General features: G+C 46.3%; 1 protein-coding gene across 15 annotated transcripts in view; it reads left to right on the plus strand.

The window, feature by feature from the left end:
* ANKS1B (ankyrin repeat and sterile alpha motif domain containing 1B) overlaps positions 1–24,560 on the plus strand; it is a 1,331,756-nt gene that overhangs the window by 1,228,912 nt on the left and 78,284 nt on the right. For 9 of the 15 annotated variants that reach the window (XM_075551114.1, XM_075551115.1, XM_075551116.1 and 6 more), the window contains 2 exons: positions 16,031–16,138; positions 18,406–18,585. The exons of 3 other annotated variants lie outside the window; for them this stretch is intronic. In XM_075551114.1, the coding sequence (XP_075407229.1) occupies positions 16,031–16,138; positions 18,406–18,585 (288 nt within the window). The remainder of the gene's footprint in view (positions 1–16,030; positions 16,139–18,405; positions 18,586–24,560) is intronic. 3 more of the 15 variants (XM_075551123.1, XM_075551124.1, XM_075551126.1) reach the window with 1 other exon arrangement.

Raw genomic sequence — 24,560 nt, forward strand, 5'->3', positions numbered from 1 at the left:
AGGAAACGAAAGACTGAATAAAAAAGGGGAAATGATCAATAAAAATAATTAACTAGCAAAATATCCCGAAAAAGCATACCTAGTTCCAGGTCTGTCTGCTGACCTTTATGACTGTCTCCACACCCATCCTGGGGGGTTCTGAGAACTGCCTCTCTTAGCTCGAAGTCTATTTTGGGGGGTCCCCAGGGACTTTGTGACTTTGCTTTGTTCCCATTGATTATCTGTTATGTTTCCTTCTTGGTTCATCCCATTGTGGGGGGTTCAGACCGGACTCACTCCCTGCCTTGAGTCCCCAGTATTGTCTTCTGTCATGGTATGCTCCAATGAGGGGCCATCATGTCTTGAGCTACTGTCAGCCCTACGGTCCTCTCTGTGCCTTAGCAGCTCCTACAGGGATGTCATCCTGAAGGTTCTGTGTGCTGATATGGGGTCTAGACCCCACTCTCTCCATGTGGGCGTGGCAGGCCAGCCCCTCTCTCCAGCCTGTAGGTTTAGTGTTGTCCTATAGCACATACTTCTAGGGAAGGGGTCTGTTTGGCTCTGACTGGGGCTGGCCCTGTAGCCCACTCTGGTCATGAGTTGCTCCATGTGATTACATTGCCCTCAAGGTTTGGCGCCCAGTGGTGGGTCTGCATGCGCACTCCCATTTCTGTGGAGACATAAACAATACCCTCCCCCTAGTGGGTTAATGCACTGCTCCCCCAGTGCCATCATCTCCCTCCTTTTTCCACTTTTCTTCCTTCCCTATCCCTTTCCCCTTCTTTGTTTTAGAGTAACATGTACATCCGTGGGTTTGGCCTGGTCCCTACCCGACAGCAGCCAAGCATTTTAATGGCTGTACACCGGGGCCTGCTTGAGAAGACTATCCCTCAAACCCACGCCCATCCAGACGATTCTGACTTCTAGCAGCCCCCTCTACAGGGGTTCTGAGGCTGTGAAGTGAACTGTCAAGTTTTTCCCATTGAGTAACCGGTGGGTTTGAACCACTGACTTTGCCCTTAGCATCCCAATGCTTACCCGACAGCATCACCACAGGCCCTGAGCACCAGCAGAAAGTATCCACCCATGGCAAGTCAGAGGGCCTACCTACTGTGAACTTGGAGGCAAAGCACGGCCTCCCCCTTCCCTAGCCTGTTTTTATAGGCTTTATCAGTACCGCTGCCCTTTGCCTTGAGATAAAAGACACGCTGAAGTTTACATGTGGTCTGTCCTTCAGGCCAGCTGGTAACACGGGCTAGACAAGGGTCTCTCTGTGGAAAGCCTCAATTACAGTCTCCAGGAATGACCTTGCTCACACTGTAGTTATTGCTTATTAAATGCTTGCTGTCCATTGTCTTTTTTTAACAGCTTTATTATATCACTAACTAGAGATCATAAAATCTACCCACTTTAAGTAGACAGTTCAATAAGTCTTAGTAAACTGAATCCAGATGCCCGATGATCAACGCAATCCACTCTTAGAGCGTTTCCACCAACCCAGAAAGTTCCCTGGCGCCCTTTGCAGTCATTCCCAGCTCGAGTCCTTGGCCCGAGGCAGACACTGATGAGCTCCCGACAGTGCTGTTTGAGGGAAATGCTGTATAAAGGGGCCCATACAGAGAGCCATGCTGTGTCCCTGGCTTCTTTTGCCTAACTGAATGTTTTTGCGATTCACCAGATTATAATATGCATCTGTGGCCGGATTCTTTTTATAATTACGTAAGTAGCATTCCGTCATAGGTACCATCGCACTTCATTTCCCTGTTTACTGGTTGATGGACTCTGGTTTGGTTCCAGTGTTTAGCTACTTTGAATACTGCGGTTATGAAGATTCGTGCACAAAGCTCATGTTTTCATGTCTCCTCTTGCATTGCTACTAGGAATGGAATTGCTGGATTACATGGTAAGAATCATGGTCTGATAGTGTTCCGAAGAGTGGCTATATCATTTTACATTGCCGCTAGCTGTGTATGAAGCAGCCCTGGTAGAGTAGTAGTTTATGAGTTGGGCTTCCAACCACAAGGTCAGCAGTTTGAAATCACCAACTGCTCCATGGGAGAGAGATGAGGCTTTCACTCCCATAAAGAGTTTCGGTCTCGGAAACCCACAGGGGCAGCTCTGCACTGTCTGTTAGGGTTGACAGGATGGCAGCAAGTTTGGGTTTTGGCGAGTTAGTGCAGTGGTTCCTAGCTTTGTTCTATTGTTTGACCTTCAAACGAATTGGCAGTAAAAATGGGATAACAGGGTGGGGTAGAAGAGGGATGGTGGAAGAAAATAGATACCAACTCTTCCACAGTGTCATCTGTTCATTTTCATCTGGAAACTGTCTTTGGGATTAAAAGACGATATGGATTTTCCCTAAAAATACTTTGCTAGCCCAGAGGATTTTTTTCCCCACCAAACACTACTCTTGCCATCAAATCAATTCCAACTCATGACTGCCCCACGTGTTCCGGAATAGAATTGCTCCATAGGGTTTTCTTGGCGCAAATATTTTTTTCCATACCAGTCATAGTTTAATGTATTATGGGTTTTGTTTAATAAATCATTTTATTGGGGGCTCTTAAAGCTCTTCTAACAATCCATATATCAGTTGTATCAAGCACATTTCTACATATGTTTCCATCATTATTTTCAAAACATTTTCCTTCTACTTGAGCCCTTGGTTATCAGCTATAATTGATTGTTTTACCATTTGTAAAATCATTTCATTAGGACATGATCCAGACATCACACCATTCGATAGTTAAGTTATATCAGGCAGTGTTATACAACCGCTACCACAATCATTTTCTTCCTCCTTGTATTCCTTGATATCGGAACCCCATTACTCCCTCCCTCCCCTGCCGTACCCACCAGGAACCTTTATTCTAGTTACTTATGGAAGCACATCACTAGACCTTTCCCCCACAGTTCCACTAGGCGGGTCTTCACTGCCCTTAGGTTAGTGGGCAGTCGGTCACGAAACACTTTGCACACCCAGGGACAAACATCAAGGGCTGGCAGCCCCACTCCGCACCTCCATCAGCACCACAGAAAGAGGCTTCAATGACCGTAGGGTAATGAGAGCGAGTGAGAGTGAGTAGAATGCATGCTGTCTGAATACAATATGCAGAAATGACCCTTCGGAGGTACTGAGATACTCTTTCCATGGAAAGAGAGACCTTAATGGATTAATTGCGTATGAGCAGTGAAGGGTTCTCCAGTCAGAAAGCCTTCTTATGTAATCAATGAAAATCCTAGGTCTCTTTGTAAAACTCTATGAATCACCTCTTGATGGAGGAATTTTGTGATTACACTTTCTCATACACATCTGCCTCCCTCTGGTGGGTTTAATGTGGTGCACATCCAACCCTGGGGGGCTATAACAGCCCTCTAACCTGAAAGAACAAACCGGTTGCCATCAAGTTGCTGCAGATGCATAGCGATCCTCTAGGACAAGGTCGAACTGTCCCATAGGGGTTTCAAGGTGGTAATCTCTCTGGAAGCATACTGCCCCGTCTCTCTTCCATCGAGCTACTCCTGAGTTCTAACTGCCTACTTTTTCTTTGAAGGTAAACGCCCTACCCCTACCCCACCAGGCTCCTTAATAGCTAAGCTAAGCAAAACCCAGGGCTGTGTTGAGGATTTTGCTTTGTTTTGTGAAGGATAAGGATTTACCATCCCAAGCAGAAAACCCAGTCCCCAGTAAGCAATGGCGCACACCTCACCTGGTCCCTGTGATAACCACTGATCTACTTTGTCTCTAGGTGTTTGTTTATTCCGAGTATTTCACACAAGTGGGATCGGACAGCATTTTCCCTTTCGGGTCGGACTGACTTCACCGAGCATCTCTTTTCAAGTTTCATCCATGTCGCGACACATATCAGAGCTTCCGTTTTCCTTGTGGCTAAATCCTATTTCATGACATTTTTGTCTCTCCATTCTTCTGTTGGGGGACATCTGGGGAGCTTCCACCTTCGGACCTATCAGATATAGTGCTGCGATGACTATTGGTGCACAGTGTCTGTGAAGAGTTCCTGCTTCCAGGTCTTTGGGAGAATAAACCATACGTGTTTTTAGGATCTTACGTTTAGCTAGCTTTTGCATTGATTTTTACCTCCTTCACAACAGATTCTTTTATCCAAGCTGCTGACAAGAAGCAGAATTGACTGGATTGAATGCACTGCCTCCATCTCACTATTCCATCCTCCGGTGGCAGCTGTTTGTGCCATGAAAGTACCTGGACAAAAGGAGAGGAGGCTGAACAGCAGAGAAGATCATATAGGATCCGCAAAATGAATAAGCAAGTCCTCATTTGCCTACGATTATCTTTTGAGATTCGGTTGTCTTAAAGCTTCTCAAAACTGGGATGCATCTCCATGCATTTTGCATATTTCAATGTATTTCTACATTGAATCAAAATAGGTTAATAATTAATCTTGTTAATGATAATCTCAGCTGAGCACATCAGGTGTGCAGTACAATCGATCACGGAAAGGAAATAAATTAGAAGATACCCTTCATAGCTGCAAATATCCCGCAGGGTTAGCAAAATATAAGCTAAAAATAAAAAAAGTGACCTCTCTACTTCTTACGCTGCCAAGCATTTTTATGTGTTAATAATACTGCAGAAGGTTTTGCAGTTTTCATATGATACTAGCACATCATCACATCTCTAAGAATAACTTCAGAGGTGGAATACAGCACATATTTCCCATTTTCTTTGGCAGCAGATTTTTTTCCCTTATAATCCTGATGGTTGAGTTACTGAGCAATGCAACCCCAATTTCTCCTCTGAAAAATTCACTTGTACTAAGCCAAACCAAGGTGTCCTTTAAGAGTAAAACTTGCAAATAAAATGTAATAAGCAATTTTAAACCTGAAGAAAAGAGAAGTCAACATACTACATCATTTGAAAAAGAAAAAGTAACTTACAGAGAAATGAGGAATTGATTGGCTGGTTGGTTGTTTGGTTATTTAATCTTCTGCAGCAATGTTTATGAGAAAATATAATCAGAACATGAGTGCCTTCATCAAGAAGTAATTCAGAGGGTTTTACAAATAAACGCAAGATTCTCATTGATTACAAAAGAAGGCTTTCTACTTCCAGGTAGACATGCTCACAGGTAATTATACCATTAAGGTCTCTCTGTGCAAAGATTATCTCATTTCCTCGAAATTATCATTTCCTGCTCCCTGAGGCAGCCTGTGTTCAAAGAGCTCGAGGCCCTCTCTTACTCTACGCTCTTACTCATTCTTTCCCACTGGCCCTTGTTGCCTGGCACCTCCTCTCCTGCCCACAAGTTCACACCGTTGTATTTGGACGGCATCTGTCATTACAGACTGCCATTGGTGTTTATGTTTTATGATGATCTAGTAGCAGTTGCTTGGAAAACTAGTAACCTTACAAGGAAAAGAGAATCGGGATGAGGTGGTAGAGGTAAAAGAGAGCCGTAGTGTCACCCTGGGTAAAGCACTTGGCTGCTAACCAGATGATGGGCAGTTGGAGCCCACCAAGCCGACCCTCAGGAGAAGGATGCAGTGGGCTTCCGTGAAGGCTTACAACCATGGACCCTGCATGGGGCACTTCTGCTTTCTCCTCCAGATTCTTGGTGAGTCAGAGCCACTTCACAGCAGGAGGGTCACTTTTTGTTCTGTTGGTGGTGGTGGTAGAGGTAAAGGGGGAGGGAGTTGTAAATGGTGGGAGGTCAGGAAGACTTGGTGTCCCTGAGTGTGTGATCGTTAATAAGCTTGACCACTAACCGAAACGTTAGTGGTTCACGCCCACCCAGAGGTACCTGGAAAGAAAGGCCTGGTGAGCTTTTCCTTAAACCAGCCATTGGTAACCCTGTGGAGCACAGTTCTACTGTGATGCACGTTGAGGTTACCCTGAGTCGGGTCGACTGACAACCACTGGTTTGATTTATTTGCTTGTTTAGTACGTTTGAGCCCTGTTGGCACTGTGGGATAAGCGTTTCTTAACCACAAAATCGGTGGTGCAAACATACCAAATATGGCACGGGAGAAAGATCAGGTGACTGTCTGCTCCCATAAAGATTTACAGCCTGGGAAACCCTATGCAGTCTTGCAGTGAGCCCCAGTCAACAGCAAAGGCTTTGGTTTGGAGCACATAAGACCGTGCACGGGGATTAAACTGCTAAGGCCCAGAAGGAGGAGGAAAATCTAATGAGCATTTCCTACTGTGACAGGACAGGGAGAGAAATGAAGTCGGTGTCACCCCTACTTCATCTGGTGTCCACTATGAAGGTGTCCCATAGGAGAGCTCAGGGGTGTGCCTTGAGGTGCACCTATGACTATGTCCACTTCCATGCTAGGGCGCAAGGACACATTGCACTGTGTCTGACATTACAGAAACTGCAGCCTGGTTAACCCGGTGAGACACGTTCACACAAAAGGAAAGTCACATCAAAGTGCAGGGCAGCCCCAAACACCAGAAATTCTGAGCAGAGAGAGGCCAGGCAAGCAAGGAAGACTTGAGTCTGTGCTTGAAGACTCCGGTGCAGAGGAGGCGTGGACATTTAGACTGCAGAGGGGAGGTACAGAGGAGTGTGCGTGGACATTTGGAGACAAGCAAGAGCAGATACGGAAGGTTTTTAGGTAGTGGGAGGGAGGGGTGGAGTCGTGAAAGGCATGAGCCCTGATCGAAAGAAGCATAAGGTCTCGATTCCAGGCTACTCCTGGGAATACACAGGTGTGGCGTGGAACGGTCCTCCAAGGACTGCCGGTGGCTGATTATTTGGAAGGAGACTGCAGGGCCTTTTCCCACGGCGTCTGGTTGTGGTCTCAAACCACCCAATTTGGTTCCCCATCAAATGCATTAGTTATTGGTGCCCCCCAGGGACCGTGTCCATAATAAAACCTACAGCCATCAAGTTGATTCGGACTCACAGGGACGCTTTATAGCGTTTCCAAGGCTGTACATCTTTATGGAAGCAGGCAGCCTTGTCTTTCTCCCAAGGAACTGCTCGTGCGTTTGAACTGCCAGCCATACAACTGGCGGCTGTAAGGTTATCCATTCAACATGTACTCACCAGTGCCACTCCTGGATCCATAATACCATGTTTAAATAACAAACATCTAAATGCAAGGGCAGGATAAGAGAGTTTAAAGAGGAAATGATGGCTTCATTCGGTTCTCTATTATTCCCAGAACAACTTCTTGGTCATTCTCATGTAATCCATAGAAATACGTTTTTGGACTATGGAGGCTATGTGGACAGAAATGTTCCCATAGTTATGTAAATAAATGGCTAGATGGCTGATGGCTGAATGGATTGGTGGGTGGATGGAGAGATGAGTAGGGAAGAATAGAGAAAGGAAAAAATATGCCTAAATATGTTTATTTCTTGTGTGTATTTTCCCCATCTACTTGTTTGAGAGTCCTGAGAGGCCTGAATATTATTTTCCTTAGTGGATCCCAGATCGCCTCCCCCAATGGTAATATATGGAAGAAACCCAATAAATTTTCATTGGACAAAATGATTACTTTCCCTGTTATCGCAGGGATAACCAGTTCAACGATGGTCCAGACAGCTTGGCTAGAAGAAGAGTCACGGCAGGATCTGAATCTCCTGACTTAGGGGTTCAGCGGCCTTTCCATGTATCCTCCCGTGCCAAATGTGCATGATCTACAGTCCCAGAAATAAGAGTGGGAATTAGACAGTCAAATTTGCATGCAAGCTGAAGCAAAGACTCCTGGGAATGTGGCAGTTGAACTAGAATGACACACGGCACATTTGCCTTGATGCTCTCGGGGGGGAAATGTTTAGAAACTATTAGCAGTTGGGGGTGGTGGGGGGGAGAATCTTTCACATTGCATTGCAATTTTAGTTCGGCAGAAGGGAACAATGCAGATAAACCTACACTGTAGCACCCATTCGGAGTCTCCAAGAACCGCACAACTCCTTAAAATGCTTGCAGCTTTGTTGGAAGAGGCCACTCTGAAGCCAGATAAACTCTTCAGACTTGTGTCTGACAAAGGACAGGGAGAATAATGCCCCATCCCCACCCTGTACCCCCACCACACACACACACACCATCTGCTCCCAAGAATGGGAGGGGGTTCTGAATGCAGGATGAAGCGATGTCTGCTCTTCCCTGAATAAGAATTTGGGAATAAAGGGATGCAGGGAGTTGCAAGGTGGTGGTGACAAGAATCGCCCTGTGCTCCGTCTCGCCGCAGGTGTCGTCGCTGGAGAATTCCAGCTGCATGTGTACTTTCACGTCTGCCAGCTAAATCTGAGCGCCCAAAGATACCAAATGCAAAATGTAACCACGGGAACATTGTGCGCATTTGTGGTTTTCCCTGGAGGACTTGGTCCAGCGCGCAGCAAACGGATTGAGGCTTTGGGCATAACTCTTCAAGTGTGGCTACGTGGCTTTTCTCCGTGGCTTGTGTGTGCCGGGTTCTTTGTTGTCTTGCATATTTGTGTCTAAGCAAACAGGTCAACCATTATCATTATCAAATGGGAATTGTTAGGACCGTCAGGGGTTTGGGGCATGTGAACTGTTTGAGACCCAGAAAGGGGTGTATACCACTTTTCCAACCATAAGGAAGTGGTTAATGAACTACATACACCATGCTTCTCTGAAGCCGAACCATGGAGGTACTTATAAGGTAACAGAGAATTCTTGATGTCAGGAGCTTCTTTTTTGCTTTCATATTACATAGGGGAAAAAAATCAAGGTAAAAATATACTTACAGTATGGCCATCATAAAATATCATCATGGTGAGGGGTGGGGGCTGGATGGAAAGAAAAAAATACTTAAATTGTTAATAGCCTGTAGATAATTAATACATATTTTTCTGTATTTTATAAAATCCCTACAATGAGTAGTATGCTCAATATCATAATCAGAACATTGTTGGACTTGTATAAAGCAGATACATTTTTAAACATGTTGAATTCCATTCCTATTCCATTATTTAACACCTTTCATGTCCATCACATTGCATTTGAAAGGAAAGGAAGGTGCTCTCACCACAGCGACATGCAGCAGTGCTGTCACATTTATTCTGAGGTGCGCCACTCAATGCCGGCTAGTGCCATGATATTGTCTAGCAGATTTTCCACGGCTAAGTCTCGAAGCATAAATGACAGTGACATAATGTTACAGTTCTGTTGCCGGGATTTGAAATTGAGTTTCTAGAGTTGCCCTGTTATATTGATGGTGGAGAAAATTTGTAGAGACAGACAATGCCTCTGAACTTACCCTGCAAGTATCCCAGACTGCAACTTTGTACAGGAGTGGAAAGCCCCAGCTTTCTCCCAAGGAGCTGCTTGCTGGTAGTTTCAAACTGCTGACCTTAAGAATCACAGCCCAATGCATAACCACTAAGCCACCAGGCTCCTCTACTACAATTTGTTCATTTTTCTCCTTTCTCTCACTCTGACCTTCTTTCTTGGGCAGTTCTGTGTAAGAGGCAATGAGTGCTCATAACACAGTGCTCAAAGACCTTGGCTACTAACCAAAAAGCCAGTGGTTCAAATCCACCACTTGCTCTGTTGAAGAAAGAGGTGGCAATCTGCACCCATCAGATCACAGCCTAGAAAACCCTATTAGACTGTTCCAACCTATTCTATAGACTCACTGTGAGTCAGGGTCAGCTCGATGACAGTGGCTTTCATTTGGGGGTTATGAAAGAAGTAGCAGCAGGGCTCTGTGTAGAGAAATTCCTAAGCCCACCTCACATTGGAAATTCATGGTATGGATGAGAGAATAGCATACAAAAAAACCTAACTCACTGCCATAGGGTTGATTCCAATTCATAGCAACCCTATCAAACAGGGCAGAACTTCCCCCATAGGTTTCTGAGACTGTAACTCTTTATAGGAGTAGAAAGCCTCTTCTTTCTTCCTCAGAACGCTGGTGGTTTTGAACCACTGATCTTGTGTTTAGTAGCCCTGCTTTTTTTAAATACTTTTATTGAGGTCTTTTACATCTCCTATCACAATCCACACATTCCTCCAGTGTGTCAAGCACATTTGCACATATGCCGCCATCATCATTTTCAAAGCATTCTCTTCCCACTTAAGCCCTTGATATCCTCTCCCCATTTCTTTCCCCTCCCTCCCCCACCTGCCCTCCCTCACGAACCCTTGATAAGTTATAGATTATTATTTTCATATCTTAAATCATCCTCTGTCACCCCTCACCCACTTTTCTGTTATTCATCTCCCTGGGAGGGGGTTATAGATTGATCCTTGTCATCTATTTCCCCCTTTCTCCCCCCACCCTCCCCTTTTTCTCCTGGTATCTCTACTCTCATTGTTGGCCCTGGGGGTTTATCTATCCTGGATTCCCTGTGTTATAGGCTCTTATCTGTAGCAGTGTGCATGCTCTGGTCTAATCTGATTTGTAAGGTAGAATTGAGGTCGCGATATTGGGGGGAAGGAAGCGCAAAGAACTAGAGGAAAGTTGTGTATGTCATCAGTGCTATACTGCACCCTGCCTGGCTCATCTTTTCCCTACGACCCCTCTGTGAGAGGATGTCCAAATGTCTACAGATGGGCTTTAGGTCTCCACTCCATACCCCACCCCCACCCACTCACCTTGGGTATGGTTTTGTTCTGGGTCTTAGATACCTGACACCTGATCCCATCAACACCTCATGACCCCACAGAGTAGCCCTGCTTTTAACACATTAGGCTACCAGGGCCTAATCCATGAGAACAGCAGACATTTCCTTTAAATTCAAATTTAAGCTAATGGATAAACTAATTGATAAAAGCCAGACCAGTTCCTGCCAGAATCTGCCACTTCAATGTGAACATTCCAAGGTTAGCCAAGTCTATTCACACAAAACACCAGCATATTTGTTTGATGTGATTAACTTTATGAAAATGAGCCAAGCCCTCATGTTTCTGGATCAGGATGCCTATCTATGCATGCATAGATTCCATTAGCTGGGAACCCTGTGCCTTGCAGGTTCAGCCCCTGTGCTTTACAATGTAATGCTTCATCTTCCCCCAAAGACTGGAGATTGGCGTGGAATTCTTCACTTTGTAGTTGAGGAAACTAAGATCCGAAGCATTCTGTAACTTGCCCAAAATTAAGATGTGGAAGAGTAAACCCAAAGCCTCCGCGCAGGTATGCCAGAGAAATTTTGCCCAGTCTTTTGCTCAATCTTCAGTTTCAGTTATTTGTTAAATGATTTGTATATCTTTACTACTATATTTCTTTGTAAGAATTATATTGTCTTCTCTTTATATCCAGTAGAAACCTTTGGCCAAAGAGAATAAAAATTAAAGGGACTCAGAAAATGTAGTGTATGTGCTACAAATATATCCAGGTAGCTTTGAGCATACAGAGGGCAACGTTATGCGGCCCACTTAGCCATAACCAAACACCTTGAGGAAATGAGTTACTGGGCTCAGGAGCTGCAAACGTAGTCTCGTAGTCTCGGGGGATATCTTGGTCCATAAAGACAAAGGTGAGTCGGCACTGGGTCATAAAAGCTTGCAGGCAGCCAGTTACTATATGACTATGGGTCCCTTCTCCTCTCTACCAAAGTGAAGAAAATTAAGGACTCAAGGCAACAATCAGTCCAAAGGACTAGGGATCAACCACAGAATCACAGCTCCCACCAGCCTCAGACCAGAGAACTGTGTTATCCCCGCTACCATTACTACTGCTCTGGTCAAAATTATAAAAGAAAGCCCTAGATGGAGTGAGGGAAATGGTAAACGAAAGTCAAAAGTCATATAATTGACCTGACTTCCTGATCTGATAGAAACTACTGGAACCCCGGAGACTACGGTCCATACACTATGGTCAGAACTGGCACTGAACCCACCTTTCAGCAGATGGGCTTGTAAAGTGAGCTGTAACGCCCATGAGGAACATGCGCCTCAGAACAATTAGCCGTACAAGATGGAAAAGGCAGCATCCACCGCACCCCATCCCCCCAAAAAAGTTCAGACGGTGGGCAGGTCCAGGAAAGATGGGCGAAGGGCATCAGGGAATCCAGAGAGGAAGTGGAAAGAGTGCTCCGCCATGGAGGGGATTGCAAGCAGTGTCAGGAAGCAAAATGTGTATAATGTGATGGATGGGAAATGAACTTGCTCCGCCAGCTTGCGCTCCAGCTACCAGACAGTGTCAAGCACAGAACACGTAGACGGCATTTTACAAGTTAGTGTATGTTTCCGAGATGAGAGAATTCTTTGCTCTTCATGCTTTAAAAATAATAATAAAGAAGCACAATGCAAGGCATGGCCATTTGTCTGGATCCTGTAAACAATATTTCCTACACATAGCCAGTACTGGTACCACACTTATTTCGCCGGTTTTATAGATCGCCCGATAGGAAGAGTACATCGTGGTATGTCCAGATTGGGAACATTCATGGCTAAATTCTTCCAGATAGTAGAATGCCAAGCTGGCTAATAGAAATGCAGGCAAACAACTCAGGGCACCAGGAGTGGGCAGGAGGATGGCAGATGGGCTTCTGCGCGCGTCTCACGGACAGCTGTGACATAAAGGATACAGGGAGAAACCGTGCAAACCGCCTGTCCTAGATGAAAAGGTTTTGAATTGTGAGTGGCAACAAAATTAATAGTCTGTGCAGTTAGTGCATGCACTGGCCCATAGTTAGTCCTACTACAACTACAAGGTCACCCAGAAATCAGGGGTGTGCACAGGAAGGGAGCTGTACAAAGAGCGTGCTGTTAGAAAGTAACCCCAAAGTTTCCTTGTGCCTGGAAGGTTGGGAACAAGCCGTTCAACACTCCCTCCGCCTTTGCGATGACGGTACAGAGAGAGGCGACTAGCATGACTTGTGGAATAGAATAGAAAGGTTAGGGTGCCTCCAACTGGGAAGATGGGAGTTTATAACCATAGGGATAGGGGATGTATGGTCATCCACCTTGGTTATCATTTAGTGCCCCCATCTTCAGTAGACACGGATCAAATACTGTATCAGACGGTGGAGGTAAAAAGAATAGGACATGGTGCTGGGTTAAATTCTAATGCAACTGAGGCCGAAAAGCCAAAGGTTGACTGACAAACATTGCTGATTCTGACTCATGGCCCCTGTAGATGACAGGATAGAACTGCCCGTCGGATCTCCCAAGATGTTATCTTTATGGGAGCTGATCATCAGGCCTTTTTTCCCATAGAGAAGCTTGGTGGGTTCGAACCAGTGGTCTTTTCATTAGAGGCTGAGCACTTAACCATTGTACCACCAAAGCTCCTTAATAACCAAGCTCAATACCATCGGGATGATTCTGCTGCATAGCGATCCAACAGGACAAGGTAGACCTGCCCTGCGGGTTTTCCCAGACAGTAACTCCTTATGGAATTAGAAGGCTTCATCTTCCTTTTTTCCTCTTCTAAATCATTTTATTGGGAACTCTTACAGCTCTTTTCACAATCCATACATGCATCCATTGTGTCAAGCACATTTGTACATATGTTGCCATCACCACTTTCAAAACAGTTTCTACTTGAGCCCTTGATATCAGCTCCTCATTTTCCCCCTCCCCCACCCTCCCTCCCTCATGAACCCTTGATAATGTATCAATTTTCCTCCCATGTCTTACACCGATCGCTGTCTCCCTTCACCCACTTTCCTGTTGTCCATCCCCTAGGAAGGGTTATGTCCTGATCACTGTGATTGGTTCCCCCTTTATCCTCCTACCTCCCATTACCCTTCTGATAGCTCTAGTCGCATTTTTGGTCCTGAGGAGTTTATCTGTCCTGGATTCCCTGTGTTTCAACCTCTTATCTGCAGCAGTGTGCATGCTCTGGCCTAGTCAGATTTGTAGGGTGGAATTGAGGTCATGATAGGGGGGAAGGGGAGGGAGAAGCACTAAAGAACTAGAGCAGCAGGTCTCAACCTGTGGGTTGAAACCCCTTTGGGGGTTGAACAACCGTTTCACAGGGGTCGCCTGATTCATAACAGTAGAAAAATGACAGTGATGAAGTAGCAACGAAAATAATTTTATGGTTGGGGGGAGGGTGTCACCACAACCTGAGGAACTGTGTTAAAGGATCATGGCATTAGGAAGGTTGAGGACCACTAAACTAGAGGAAAGTTATATGTTTCGACGGTGCTATACTGCATTCTGACTGACTCGTTTCTTCCTTGTGACCTTTCAATAAGGGAATTTGCAATTGTCTACAGTTGGGTTTGGGGTCTTCACTCCACACCCCCACACCCCTCGCATATTCACATTGATATCATTTTTTATTCTGGGTCTTTGGCACCTGATGTCTGATCCCATCAACAACTCATGATCACACAGGCTGGTGTGCTTCTTCCATGTGAGCTTTGTTGCTTCTCAGTTAGATGGTGCTTGTTTATCTTCAGGCCTTTAAGACCCCAGACACTCTATCGTTTGATAGCTGGGCACCATCAGCTTTCTTCACCACATTTGCTTATGCACCCATTTTGTCTTCAGTGATCAGGTCAGGAAGCCAAGCATCACAGAATGCCGGGTATTAGAACAGAGTGTTCTTGTGTTGAGGGAGGACTTGAGTTGAAGCCTCATCTTTCGAATGCAGAGCAGCTGACCTTAGGTAACATGCAATGAATGCTTAAAAAAAAACCCTACCCCTCCCACCTTCTAACTTGAAAAGAAAGAATTTTTAATAATAGTATTTCACACAACATGTAATGTATTGGGATAACTGGGTACCATATTGGGTAGTATGATATCTTGGGATATACATAGTGGGAAAGGAGTAAGTACATTCTTTTAACCAGTGGATGTATAATATATTAAATGAAGTCAGTGATATTTGGAGATCGACCCCCAAACAAACTTTGGAATCAGACACTCCTGATTCCAAGTTCCAGAACTACCCCTGACTGACTTTGGGGTGGGTGACTCAGATCATCTGACCCTCAGGTTCCTCATCTGTAAGCAGGACTGTCCCCTCCCAGATGGGGATGTTAAGAAGATTAAAGAGAGTTAGCATTTGTAAGGTACAAGACACAGGGAGAGAGGAATCGAGAAGCTTTGTGATTGTTTGCTCCCTAAGATGTCACTTCTACTGGGTGCTCACTGCAACGCTGAAAAAAAAACCCGATCTGGGAGAGACTCAGAGCTCACTCCGAGTGACAGTGCCCGTGTTGTAAGCTTATCTGTTATACCTTCAATCTACATCACACTCACTCACTCCCTCGCATCCAATGCGCTACCACTATTTCCAGCACTGTTCCAGGCATTTGGGATGCAATAGTGATAAAGGTGTGCCAGGGTCCTGCTCTCAGAGAGCTTACAGGGTGAATGAGGGACCAAATAATCAGCCTGTAAATAAAGTGATTTCCTGCACAGTAAGAGGACGATCACAGGGTGGAGCGTGATTAGGGAAGGCGTAGAGAAAGACTGCTGTGCGGAGGCATTGAGCAGTCTCTGGCAGCGCTTCTCAACCTGTGGAGGGTGACCCCTTTGGGGGTCGAATGACCCTTTCACAGGGGTCGCCCCATTCACCACAGTAGCACAATGACAGTGATGAAGTAGTAACGAAAATGATTTTATGGTTGGGAGTCACCACACATGAGGAACTGTATGAAAGGGTGGTGGCATGAGGAAGGTGGAGCACCGCTGCAGAATAATGAGAAGCTGCCATCACTGAAGGCCTGAGAGAGAATATTGTAGACAAATGAGCCCCCAGGACCAAGGCCCTAGGCAGGACTGAGCGTGGGTGGGGGGGAGCAGAGACCAGTGCGACTGAGCAGACGGAGGACAGGGACAGAGACCGTTCCTACGGGGCCTTGTGACCAGGCTACCACTGGATTTTCCTCTAAGAACCATAGAAACCCACTGAGAGCTTTAGCTGGTTGGTGATCGGATTTGACTTCACAGTTTTTGAAAATCCATTGAGCTGCATGGGTGAAGGAGGCCTTTCGGCTTCCACCCCCACCACTCGGTCACTAGACTTCCGGCTGCTGTCCTTATCATTCTGGACTTGAGGGGTCACCTGATTCCACACCTCTCTCATATCGCCGAGGCAACCGGAGACCCAGCTTTCAAATGTTTTAGGACACATTTGAATAACGGAGCTCCGATGAAATACTCAACCCAAATGTCTGCTCTTTCAGGTTTTGAAAATCAGTCTGATTGGCCACAGGAAGCGTATTTTGGCATCTCTTGGAGACCGGCTACACGACGATCCTCCACAGAAGCCCCCTCGGTCCATCACCCTCAGGGTAAGTGTTCTTCGCGGTTCTCCGGAATGCTTGTGTGCAGTGAAAGGGGGGTAGCAGCAGATCCGGAAGGACAGGCTGCTTCCCTGGGAGTTCGCCTCTCTGTGTCAAAGCTCCCTCCTAGTTTCTCACATCCGGTCCGACAAGACGTGCTTTTCTCAATTGGCTCAAGGTGTAGTTTTGAGCGGTAGATAGACACCTCTGATAAAAAGCGGGCTGACAAGCCACTGCCTGTAAGGAGCTGCTTCCTCATCGCCCATCCCGCATGCCCATGACCCCAGTCGTCAGGAAATGTGTTCTCTGTCAAACTTCTCAGTCCTGTGGAAAAATCAGTCCTTCGAGGGCCACAGTTAAGATCCATTTATCATTAACCTTACAGTCTTTAAAGTGTTTTTTTTAAGAAGTAAAGAAAGTTCCCCTTTGACCCACTTCAAAATGTTCCAACAGACAATCGAAAACTTTGTTTCCTAAGCTACATTTCATCTCCGTTTTATAAACTCTCTGTGTTCTCTGTTTTGGAATGATGAGGGAGAGAAACTGTGGAAGGGAGAGAGAGAGAAAACGTGGGAGGCGGAGAGAGGCAGAAGAGAAGGAGAAACAGAGAGATGGCTGCCAGGCAACAGGCCCCGAGGAGGGGGAGCTGACAGCCACTGGGTTTTCAGGAGGCTGATCAGCAGTTTTCTCAGAGTCAGCGAGCAGCTGGGGGCTGTCTGACAATTGGAGAGCCCCCACTCGCTTTCCTTTGTTTCATCCTCCTCTGCTGAAGCCTTTCCCTTCCTGCATGCACACAGAAGGCTACTGATAAGACAGGGCCTTCCACATAGCAGCCAGCATAGATCCAATTGGAGCCACTGACCAGTGGACCTAAGCAAGCGTGGTCATTACTGTCAGGGAGCCCTAGGGTGGAGCAGAGGAGGAGCCAGTAAGATCTGAGTCCATTTGGAAGGGGAAGAAAGTCCACAAAGATTTCTGGGAATGGAAGAGAGTTGGCTGCGTGAGAAAAAGTTATGATTGGAGGGAAGGGGGACACTCTGAGATACGGAAGACTTAGAAAGTCGTGAGAGCACCCAGAGGAGCTATTCTAACCCCTCCCATCAGAGGCACATCAGCTAATTTGGTGGGAGGAAGGGCAGGGGGAGAGCAGCTACAGCTGGTGTGTTTGAACCCCTGACCTTTTGGTTAACAGCCAAGTGTTTCAGCACAGTGCCAACTGGGCTCCTTGAAAGAGAGTGGTGTCTTGCTATGTGGAAGGGGAAGAGGCTAAAGGACTCCTCACTGCTGTCACCCTACAATGATTCTTTCAGGGAGAAACCGCATGCTATTTCCTCTGCTGGCCCACCTTCCCCCTCAGCACCTCTTTTGACTCTCTGGAGGAGCTCGAGGGCAGCGGTTCTCAATCTTCCTCATGCCGCAACCCTTTCATACAGTTCCACATGTGGTGGTGACCCACCCCCCAACCATAAAATTACTTATTTTCATTTCTACTTCATCACTGTCATTTTGCTACCAGTATGAATCGGGTAGCCTCTGTAAAAGGGTCTTTCGACCCCAAAGGGGTCACGACCCACAGGCTGAGAACTGCTGCTCTAGGAGAACACCAAATCAACGATAGGGATTCCCAGGGAAACGTGCAGGCATTTCCTTAGTCAGAAGAGACCCATAAGCTGGAGGGGTGGGGATCTGGCCTGGGAATTCAGATCGCCTGCCAGCACAAGGGCTCGGCTCTCTGCTGCCCTCCGCCTTATTTCTGACCCGCTTCCCGCAGCTGGAGCAGCCTTTGCTATTGAACACCATCCTCTGCCATGATCGGCGTTGCTCTGCGGCCTATGCTTGTCATAGCCTGTCTTTCCAGGCGGTGACCGCTTCCTGCCCTCTCACCAGATACTCTGATGTCCTGCGGGCTCCATCTCACTTTCCCTTGGTGCATCATATGCCAGGGGACACCCTGCCCCCATAAAATGCAGTTGCTTGAAGGACGCACCCGAGAGCACCCACATGGTGGCTTTAAGAATACAAAACCTCGCTCTTTACCCTTTCAGATTTTGACCAGAACTATTTCATGGGGGGAGGGAAGGGGAAGAAGTAAAATATGGGCTAGCCACTCCTGCCACGAATAAAATGGTGGGCGATCATCCAGTCCTTGGCAGTGGGTTGAATTTGTTTAAAAAGCCTCCCCGGTCCCACAGTTTGTCTTGTCAGTATTTCACAGTTTTGAAACCAAGGTCAGCCTCAAGGACATGGTATTTATTTCATGATGTATTTCCATTCAGGAACCCAGTGGTAATCACACTCCTCCTCAGTTGTCTCCATCACTTAGCCAAAGCACTTACACCACTGGTGGCTCCCTAGACGTTCCTCACATTATCATGCAGGGCGATGCAAGGAGGAGAAGAAATGAAAACTACTTTGATGATATTCCCCGATCAAAACTGGAGAGGCAGATGGCTCAGGTAAGGTGTGGTTCTTTCCTGCTGTGTGTGGCTCCACCCCTCTCCAGAGGAGCCTTCGTGGGTTGAATAAGCGGCTTGCCATACTTGCGTACAGAGCACACCGGGCAGTTCTTCTTCCTCGACGTGCGGTGTGTCTTTTCGTATTCCCTGCTCCCTTGAACTAGCCCGAAGCAGGCCTTTCTGGGAAGGCACTGTGCCAGAGGGGGTGGGGTGGAGGGTTACAAAAAGTTTGTGGGGAAATTCCATTCTCTCCGAATCCTGTTTGTCCAAGGACTTTTTTAAACCGTCCCTGTGCATACACACCCTCAGTATGTGTCTGCGGATGCAGTACTCCTGTGTTCCATTTTTACTGGAGAAAGTGTATGTGATCCTAGGGCACCGAGAGTCTTTCCCCTGAAGGGAATAATACTATGTAAGAAGCAATCCAAACTGGAAACAAGTAATCAGATACCGGATTAGAAAAATGTGAATCGGTTGGTAGGGCAAGGTTGGGGGGCGTCGGGGGAAGGAGTAGGAACCCAGTATAATATTTCCCATTTCCTACCAAGTGTACACTGCTGTGTAGAAATGTGCTACTGGATCGAGTCGCGTCATCTTGCGTCATCACCCTGCATGAAACAGTGATGCAGGTCACCGCCAGACCTGCCTAACCCACCAAGCCATGCCGCCTCAAGGCATGGATGCCCCTACCTAGCTTGTGCCCAGCACACTGCTCAGAAACGTGAGTCAGCCCTTCGTAAGCAAACAGTGGGCCCACGACCACAGCGTATTCAGGTGGGCAGCTGGCTCTGCCATTTGGCCCTGAGATTCAAAGGTGTGGATTTGTTGACAACTCTTGGCAGAAGCAACCGTTTTCCTCCTCGTTCTAGGTTCAGACCAGTGTGCCTAGAGGCTTCTCTCTCCCTCCCACACATGAGAATCCAGAGGTGAAAATGTGCCTGTAATTGCTGTACCTCGGTCGTTAAACATTGTTCTCAGCCGTCTGATGAAATTCCACCAGTCAAAGCCTTTGGTAAACAGTTCACGCTGCAGCTCATGGAGAACAAAAAAAAAAATCTGAAGAGAATGTTCCAGAAGCTGTGGCTGTTCTGCCTGCATATGCCCTGAAGACAGACGGCGGGGAATGCTGTCTCTCTGTTCAACCCTTTCAATATTGAATTATTCTCAGGGTCCTTTGTGCAGGGAATGGCAATTGGGGGATTATGGAAAATCATCTTTTATTGAAAGGAGATGAAAAATGCATGGGAGGCAAGAGAAAAATGGTTTTCCCTTTCCTCTCTTATTAGGTATTTATTGTCTTTTAATCCATATTCCATGTTTTTATATGTTTCTTTAAATAAGGAACCTGAAAGCTTCATCCCCCCACAGACTGCTCACATATAGCTTCCCTGTTATTTGTCAGTATAGGATTTGTGGCCCACAATTTCTTCAGAGACATTATTTCAGAAGCATTGTTTGTTTTAACCTTGAGCCGTATGGTCTTTATACAGTAAGACAAACCGGGTAAGGGCTCAGGAAGGACCGTTCTGTATGAGCCTTAGCTGTTGACTATGTCAATTCCAGAAACAGAATCACCGCTCTCCGTTGCTCAACTCATAGGTTTGATTTCTCCTAATACAAGGCTGGGGTCAAAAGCATTGTTACAAAATCATGGATTCAACAAGAATCTCGCTATTTAAAAGGAACCTCGCACTGTGAAGCTGTCCCTCCTGGACACACCCTCCGTCCAGCTCTGTGCCCGTCTGAAGAGGGCGTCTCCATCTCTCTGACCCTTCCCCCGAAGGGTTCTGCACTCTCCAGTTTGCACCACATCAAAACAGTAGTTTTGCGATCCTCTGGCGTCTCAAACTGTATCCCTTTCCAATGTTCTCTGAGTTTGGAGAATAGAAAGAAGTCTGCAGGGGCAAGTTCAGGGCTGGAGGGTGGGTGGGGTAAGGTGGCTCAAGGAAATGCTCCTAAGACAGCCCTTGCTACCTTCCAGGAAAGGAGCAGGTCCACCGCTGTGCTCCAAAAGAAACATTGCGTCTTGCAACTTGCCTGGGCTTTCTCTCATCATTGCAGTTTTCACTGTTCTTAAGACCTCATCTTCCGTCCTTCAAGAAAATCGAGCACGATCATTGCCCCTTGGAAAGAAAAAACCGAATGGGGAGCTGATATCAGGGGTTCAAGTGGAAAGAGAATGCTTTGAAAATGATGGTGGCAGCATATGTGCAAATGTGCTTGACACAGTGGATGAATGTATGAATTGTGACGAGATGTAAGAGCCCCTAATAAAAGTATTTGGGGGAAAAAGAAAGAAAAAACAAAACAAAAACAGTCACCATTTACCTCCTGAGGGACCCTCTCTGCCTTCAATTTAACTGGTCCAGGAGATTCCCTCAGATGCCACTGTTTGGGTTTAATCATTTTTAGAGATATAAAACCAATATAGGGGCCATATCTGACCACCTCTGCCTCAAAAGGTGGATTGCCACCAGGCAGGAATCAGACCCAACCTGCCTACTCCATCTTTAGCCCTATTCTGACACCCACCATTCAGTTCCTCCCAGAGTCCTCTACTTTCAGTGCACTCTAATTCTCTGCTGGGTTCAAGAATTCATTACAATGGCCACACAGAAGTCACGATGCTCACAAGTACACGGTTTATTAGAGATGTGAACAGGTTACAATTCACATCCGAAATGCTCAGAATACAGTTGGTCAGTCAGGACAGTTTCTTCTCAGTCATGCTCACAGACAGGCCTCGCTCTGCCCCTCAGCCTCTTGGCCTGGCCTCTGCTGTGCTCCTGCAATGTTAGGAAGCTCATTTAGGGCTACCAATAAGTGCCCAAAGGACATGCCACTCCTCTCTAAGCCTTAGTCTAATGGCACTCAGCTCCAGCTCCATGGGTTAGCAAACTCAGCTCCCCCAATTAAGAGTCCTGAGGCTCGCCTCACAACACTAAATGCTAGTTCCTTCCTCCCCACCACCGTCAAAAGCGCGCAACTTTACTTGCTAGAAGTTCACCACCGTCTCATGTTCTGACTCCTGGTTCTGCTGGGGCTACAGATCTGGTGTCATAGATGTCTCCCAGATCAGAGAGGATTTGTGGAGGGGGTAGGGCAGGTATGGAACGCACTCCACACCTGACTCTACCCTTCTGCTGGTAGTGAAATCTCCCCTTCCTGCTTCTGAGATAGCTCATTTTGTACCCAGCAGGAGAATCATCACAATTAACTCTGTTAACAGTCACTCACAGGGGAATCATAGAGTTCCATAGGTGTCTTCCACCACCTCCTTACCCAGACCTCTCAGGAAATGAGAGGTTGTCTGGTGAGAGTAACAAAGACTAGAAGAGACATAGGTAATTCACAGCATTGGAGGAAGGCACCCCACGGAGACTAAGACAAGTTGTATTACTGAAAGGATTTGGCCGCAACCTTCCACCGATCGATCGCAGACACACCTTTTGTTTGAACTAAATCTGCATGGCTGGACTGGAACCCTGGTAGCTATTTATTATTATTATTATTTATTTTTAACCAGCCTGCATGGTACAATGTCTTCATACTTAGGCCCATTTATGGACAATCAGAAGTGACCTTGCAAGATTGCTCTCCTATTTTCTTCCTGTGGTTCACATGCCCGGGCCCCAAAATAAACTCGCTGCCATAGAGTCCACCCAGCGCACAGTGACCTCATATCAGGGTCCCGCAGTTTTGTAGGTAACCGCATCGTTCACTTTCGTGGAGCATCTGGTGGGTTTGAACCACCAACCTTAGAGTTAGTAGTACAATGCTTACCTGATTGCGCCACCAAGACTCCTTGCAAGTGAGGGCAGTAGAGCATTTTGGGTCTCTCATCTTTTTGCTGAACCTCCTGCTGGCATGCATCCCGCTCTGGAACCGTCTTGCCTTGGGAAAATGGAATACACGTTTATCTGGCTCGATGGGAAGCGCCCGGAAGCAGAAAGAAGAGTCAGATAAACAGGTTGATGGGCCAGGGGCTTCTTGTCCCCACCACCACCACCACCAAGGATCGAATGCCTGATAGAGACATTGGCCTCTGTCTGTCACCGGGAGCTTGTTAGAAGCTTTCTAAAATCCTGCTGCTCAACTCAGCACCTTGGTTGCAGAGAAAATAAGACGTGGCACAACAGGCATCTGATCAATAAGACAGGGGGATTCTGGGATTGCATCTCTTGGGCTTGGTTAATTGCAGTCTTTCGGGCGTCTCTAGTCTGGCAGTGCCAAGGACCAAGGAGAAATAGACCTGTATCACTTCAAAATCTTGCATCTTAGCTTGTCAAAATAGAAAGTAGTTGGTGATTTGGGTTTTGAACACTTGAATGCATGTGATTATTTTTCTACCACTTAGTTAACCACGTCGTGGTTTTTGCTTATTTTTCGTATGCGTATGTTTGCTATAATAATTTCAGAAGCTGTTCTACCGCTTTTTCCTCTCCAGACCACACCCTTCCCTGAAGCTGTGTGCTGAACCAATGAAGTTAGGCCTGCCTAAAGATTTGAATTAGCGATTGAAATCCATGTAAAGAAGCTTCTTATTAGGCCTCCTTCCAATGAGGAGTTCTGTCCTAGGGATTTCTTTCCCAAGATGTTTCTCCCAGCCAGCTTCTGCGGACTTGCTTAAAGCTTGCATAACCAATCTCTTTTTGTGTCCCTCCAAGGCAGAAGTCCATCTCAAACATTTTTATCTTCCCTACCCAAAAAAGGGCACGTGAAGAAGAGAGAAAACTCTCAGGGTAGGCTCACCTCCCAGACACTTCTTCAAGTTTCGCCAACCCCCCCATTGGCGTAATTGGGAATTCTTACAGCAAGGCAGGCCCTTAAAGTTCTTGGTGGCTACAATAATTCATGGGAGTTTTGCCTTCTTAATGAGTTGTGTAAGCTCTGGACTGCCAACTGCAAGGTTGATGGTTCAGGCCCGGCAGTGTCTCTGTAGGAGAAAGATGAAACTGCCCTGCTCCCATAAAGATTTACAACCTCAGAAAGCCTGTACAGGGTGGCAATGAGTCAGAATTCATTAGATGGAGGTGAATTGGTTTTGTTTGTACATTCAACAAATGTTTGAGGGTGAGTTTCCTAACTTAGAAAACAGGTGCCTAGCTACTGCTTGGCGCCCCGTGGCATAGTTCAGTGTAAGGTAGAGCACTAACAACAAGGCGGCCGCGCCACAGAGGAAGGGGAGGCTTTCTGCCCCTGTCAAGATCTACAACCTTGGACACCATCCTGTAGTGTCACTATGAGTCGGAATCTACCTGGTGGCGGCGTTTTGACCATGTTAAAGTCAATTTAATATTCATTCAGCCTGTTAAATGTGTTAGAAAAGCCTGTTTGAAAAGTAATCCTAAGTGGGGTTGAATTAATTTTTGGTTTGAACCCATGTTAAAAAATATTAACCTTGGGATAAAGAACACCTGCAAACACTTTTTGGCTACCTTTTTACTTTTATTCTGGCTTAAGAAATATTCTGGCTTCAAATTGCCTTCGGTGAATATGTGAGCAGCAAAACGGAGCTGAGCACTATTGGACTTTTGAGGCCACTGCATGTAACGATGCAAACACATCTACCCAATGGGTTTGCCTCCATGCTGTAAGCACAGCTTTGCTAGTTTATAAGTATAAATTGGGCTCATTAGCCCAGAAGTTCTTTCTCCAATTTCAAGGCCCCTAATAAATAAACATGTTCCACTTGCCTTTCTATAATTATACCTTAATATGTGTAGTGCTTTTAAATTTTCAAAGTACTTTTGCATCTGTTAGCTCAGTTCAGCACAAATAAGGTGTTCTCCACAACAACCCACATGCATGGAGCACGTGGCAGATCAGCTGTTTAAGGCAGAGTTGGGTGGAGATGACATAGGAAAAGAAAAGATGGAAAATAGAGTCGAAGGACCAAAATCATGCCTGATATTTAGGGCCGACTGACAGTCGTGAGTGGACCTGGATATCCCTTTGGGAAATCAAAGTAATCT

This window comes from Tenrec ecaudatus, chromosome 6, assembly GCF_050624435.1.
Source record: "Tenrec ecaudatus isolate mTenEca1 chromosome 6, mTenEca1.hap1, whole genome shotgun sequence".
In the NCBI taxonomy this organism is placed as follows: Eukaryota; Metazoa; Chordata; class Mammalia; order Afrosoricida; family Tenrecidae; genus Tenrec; species Tenrec ecaudatus.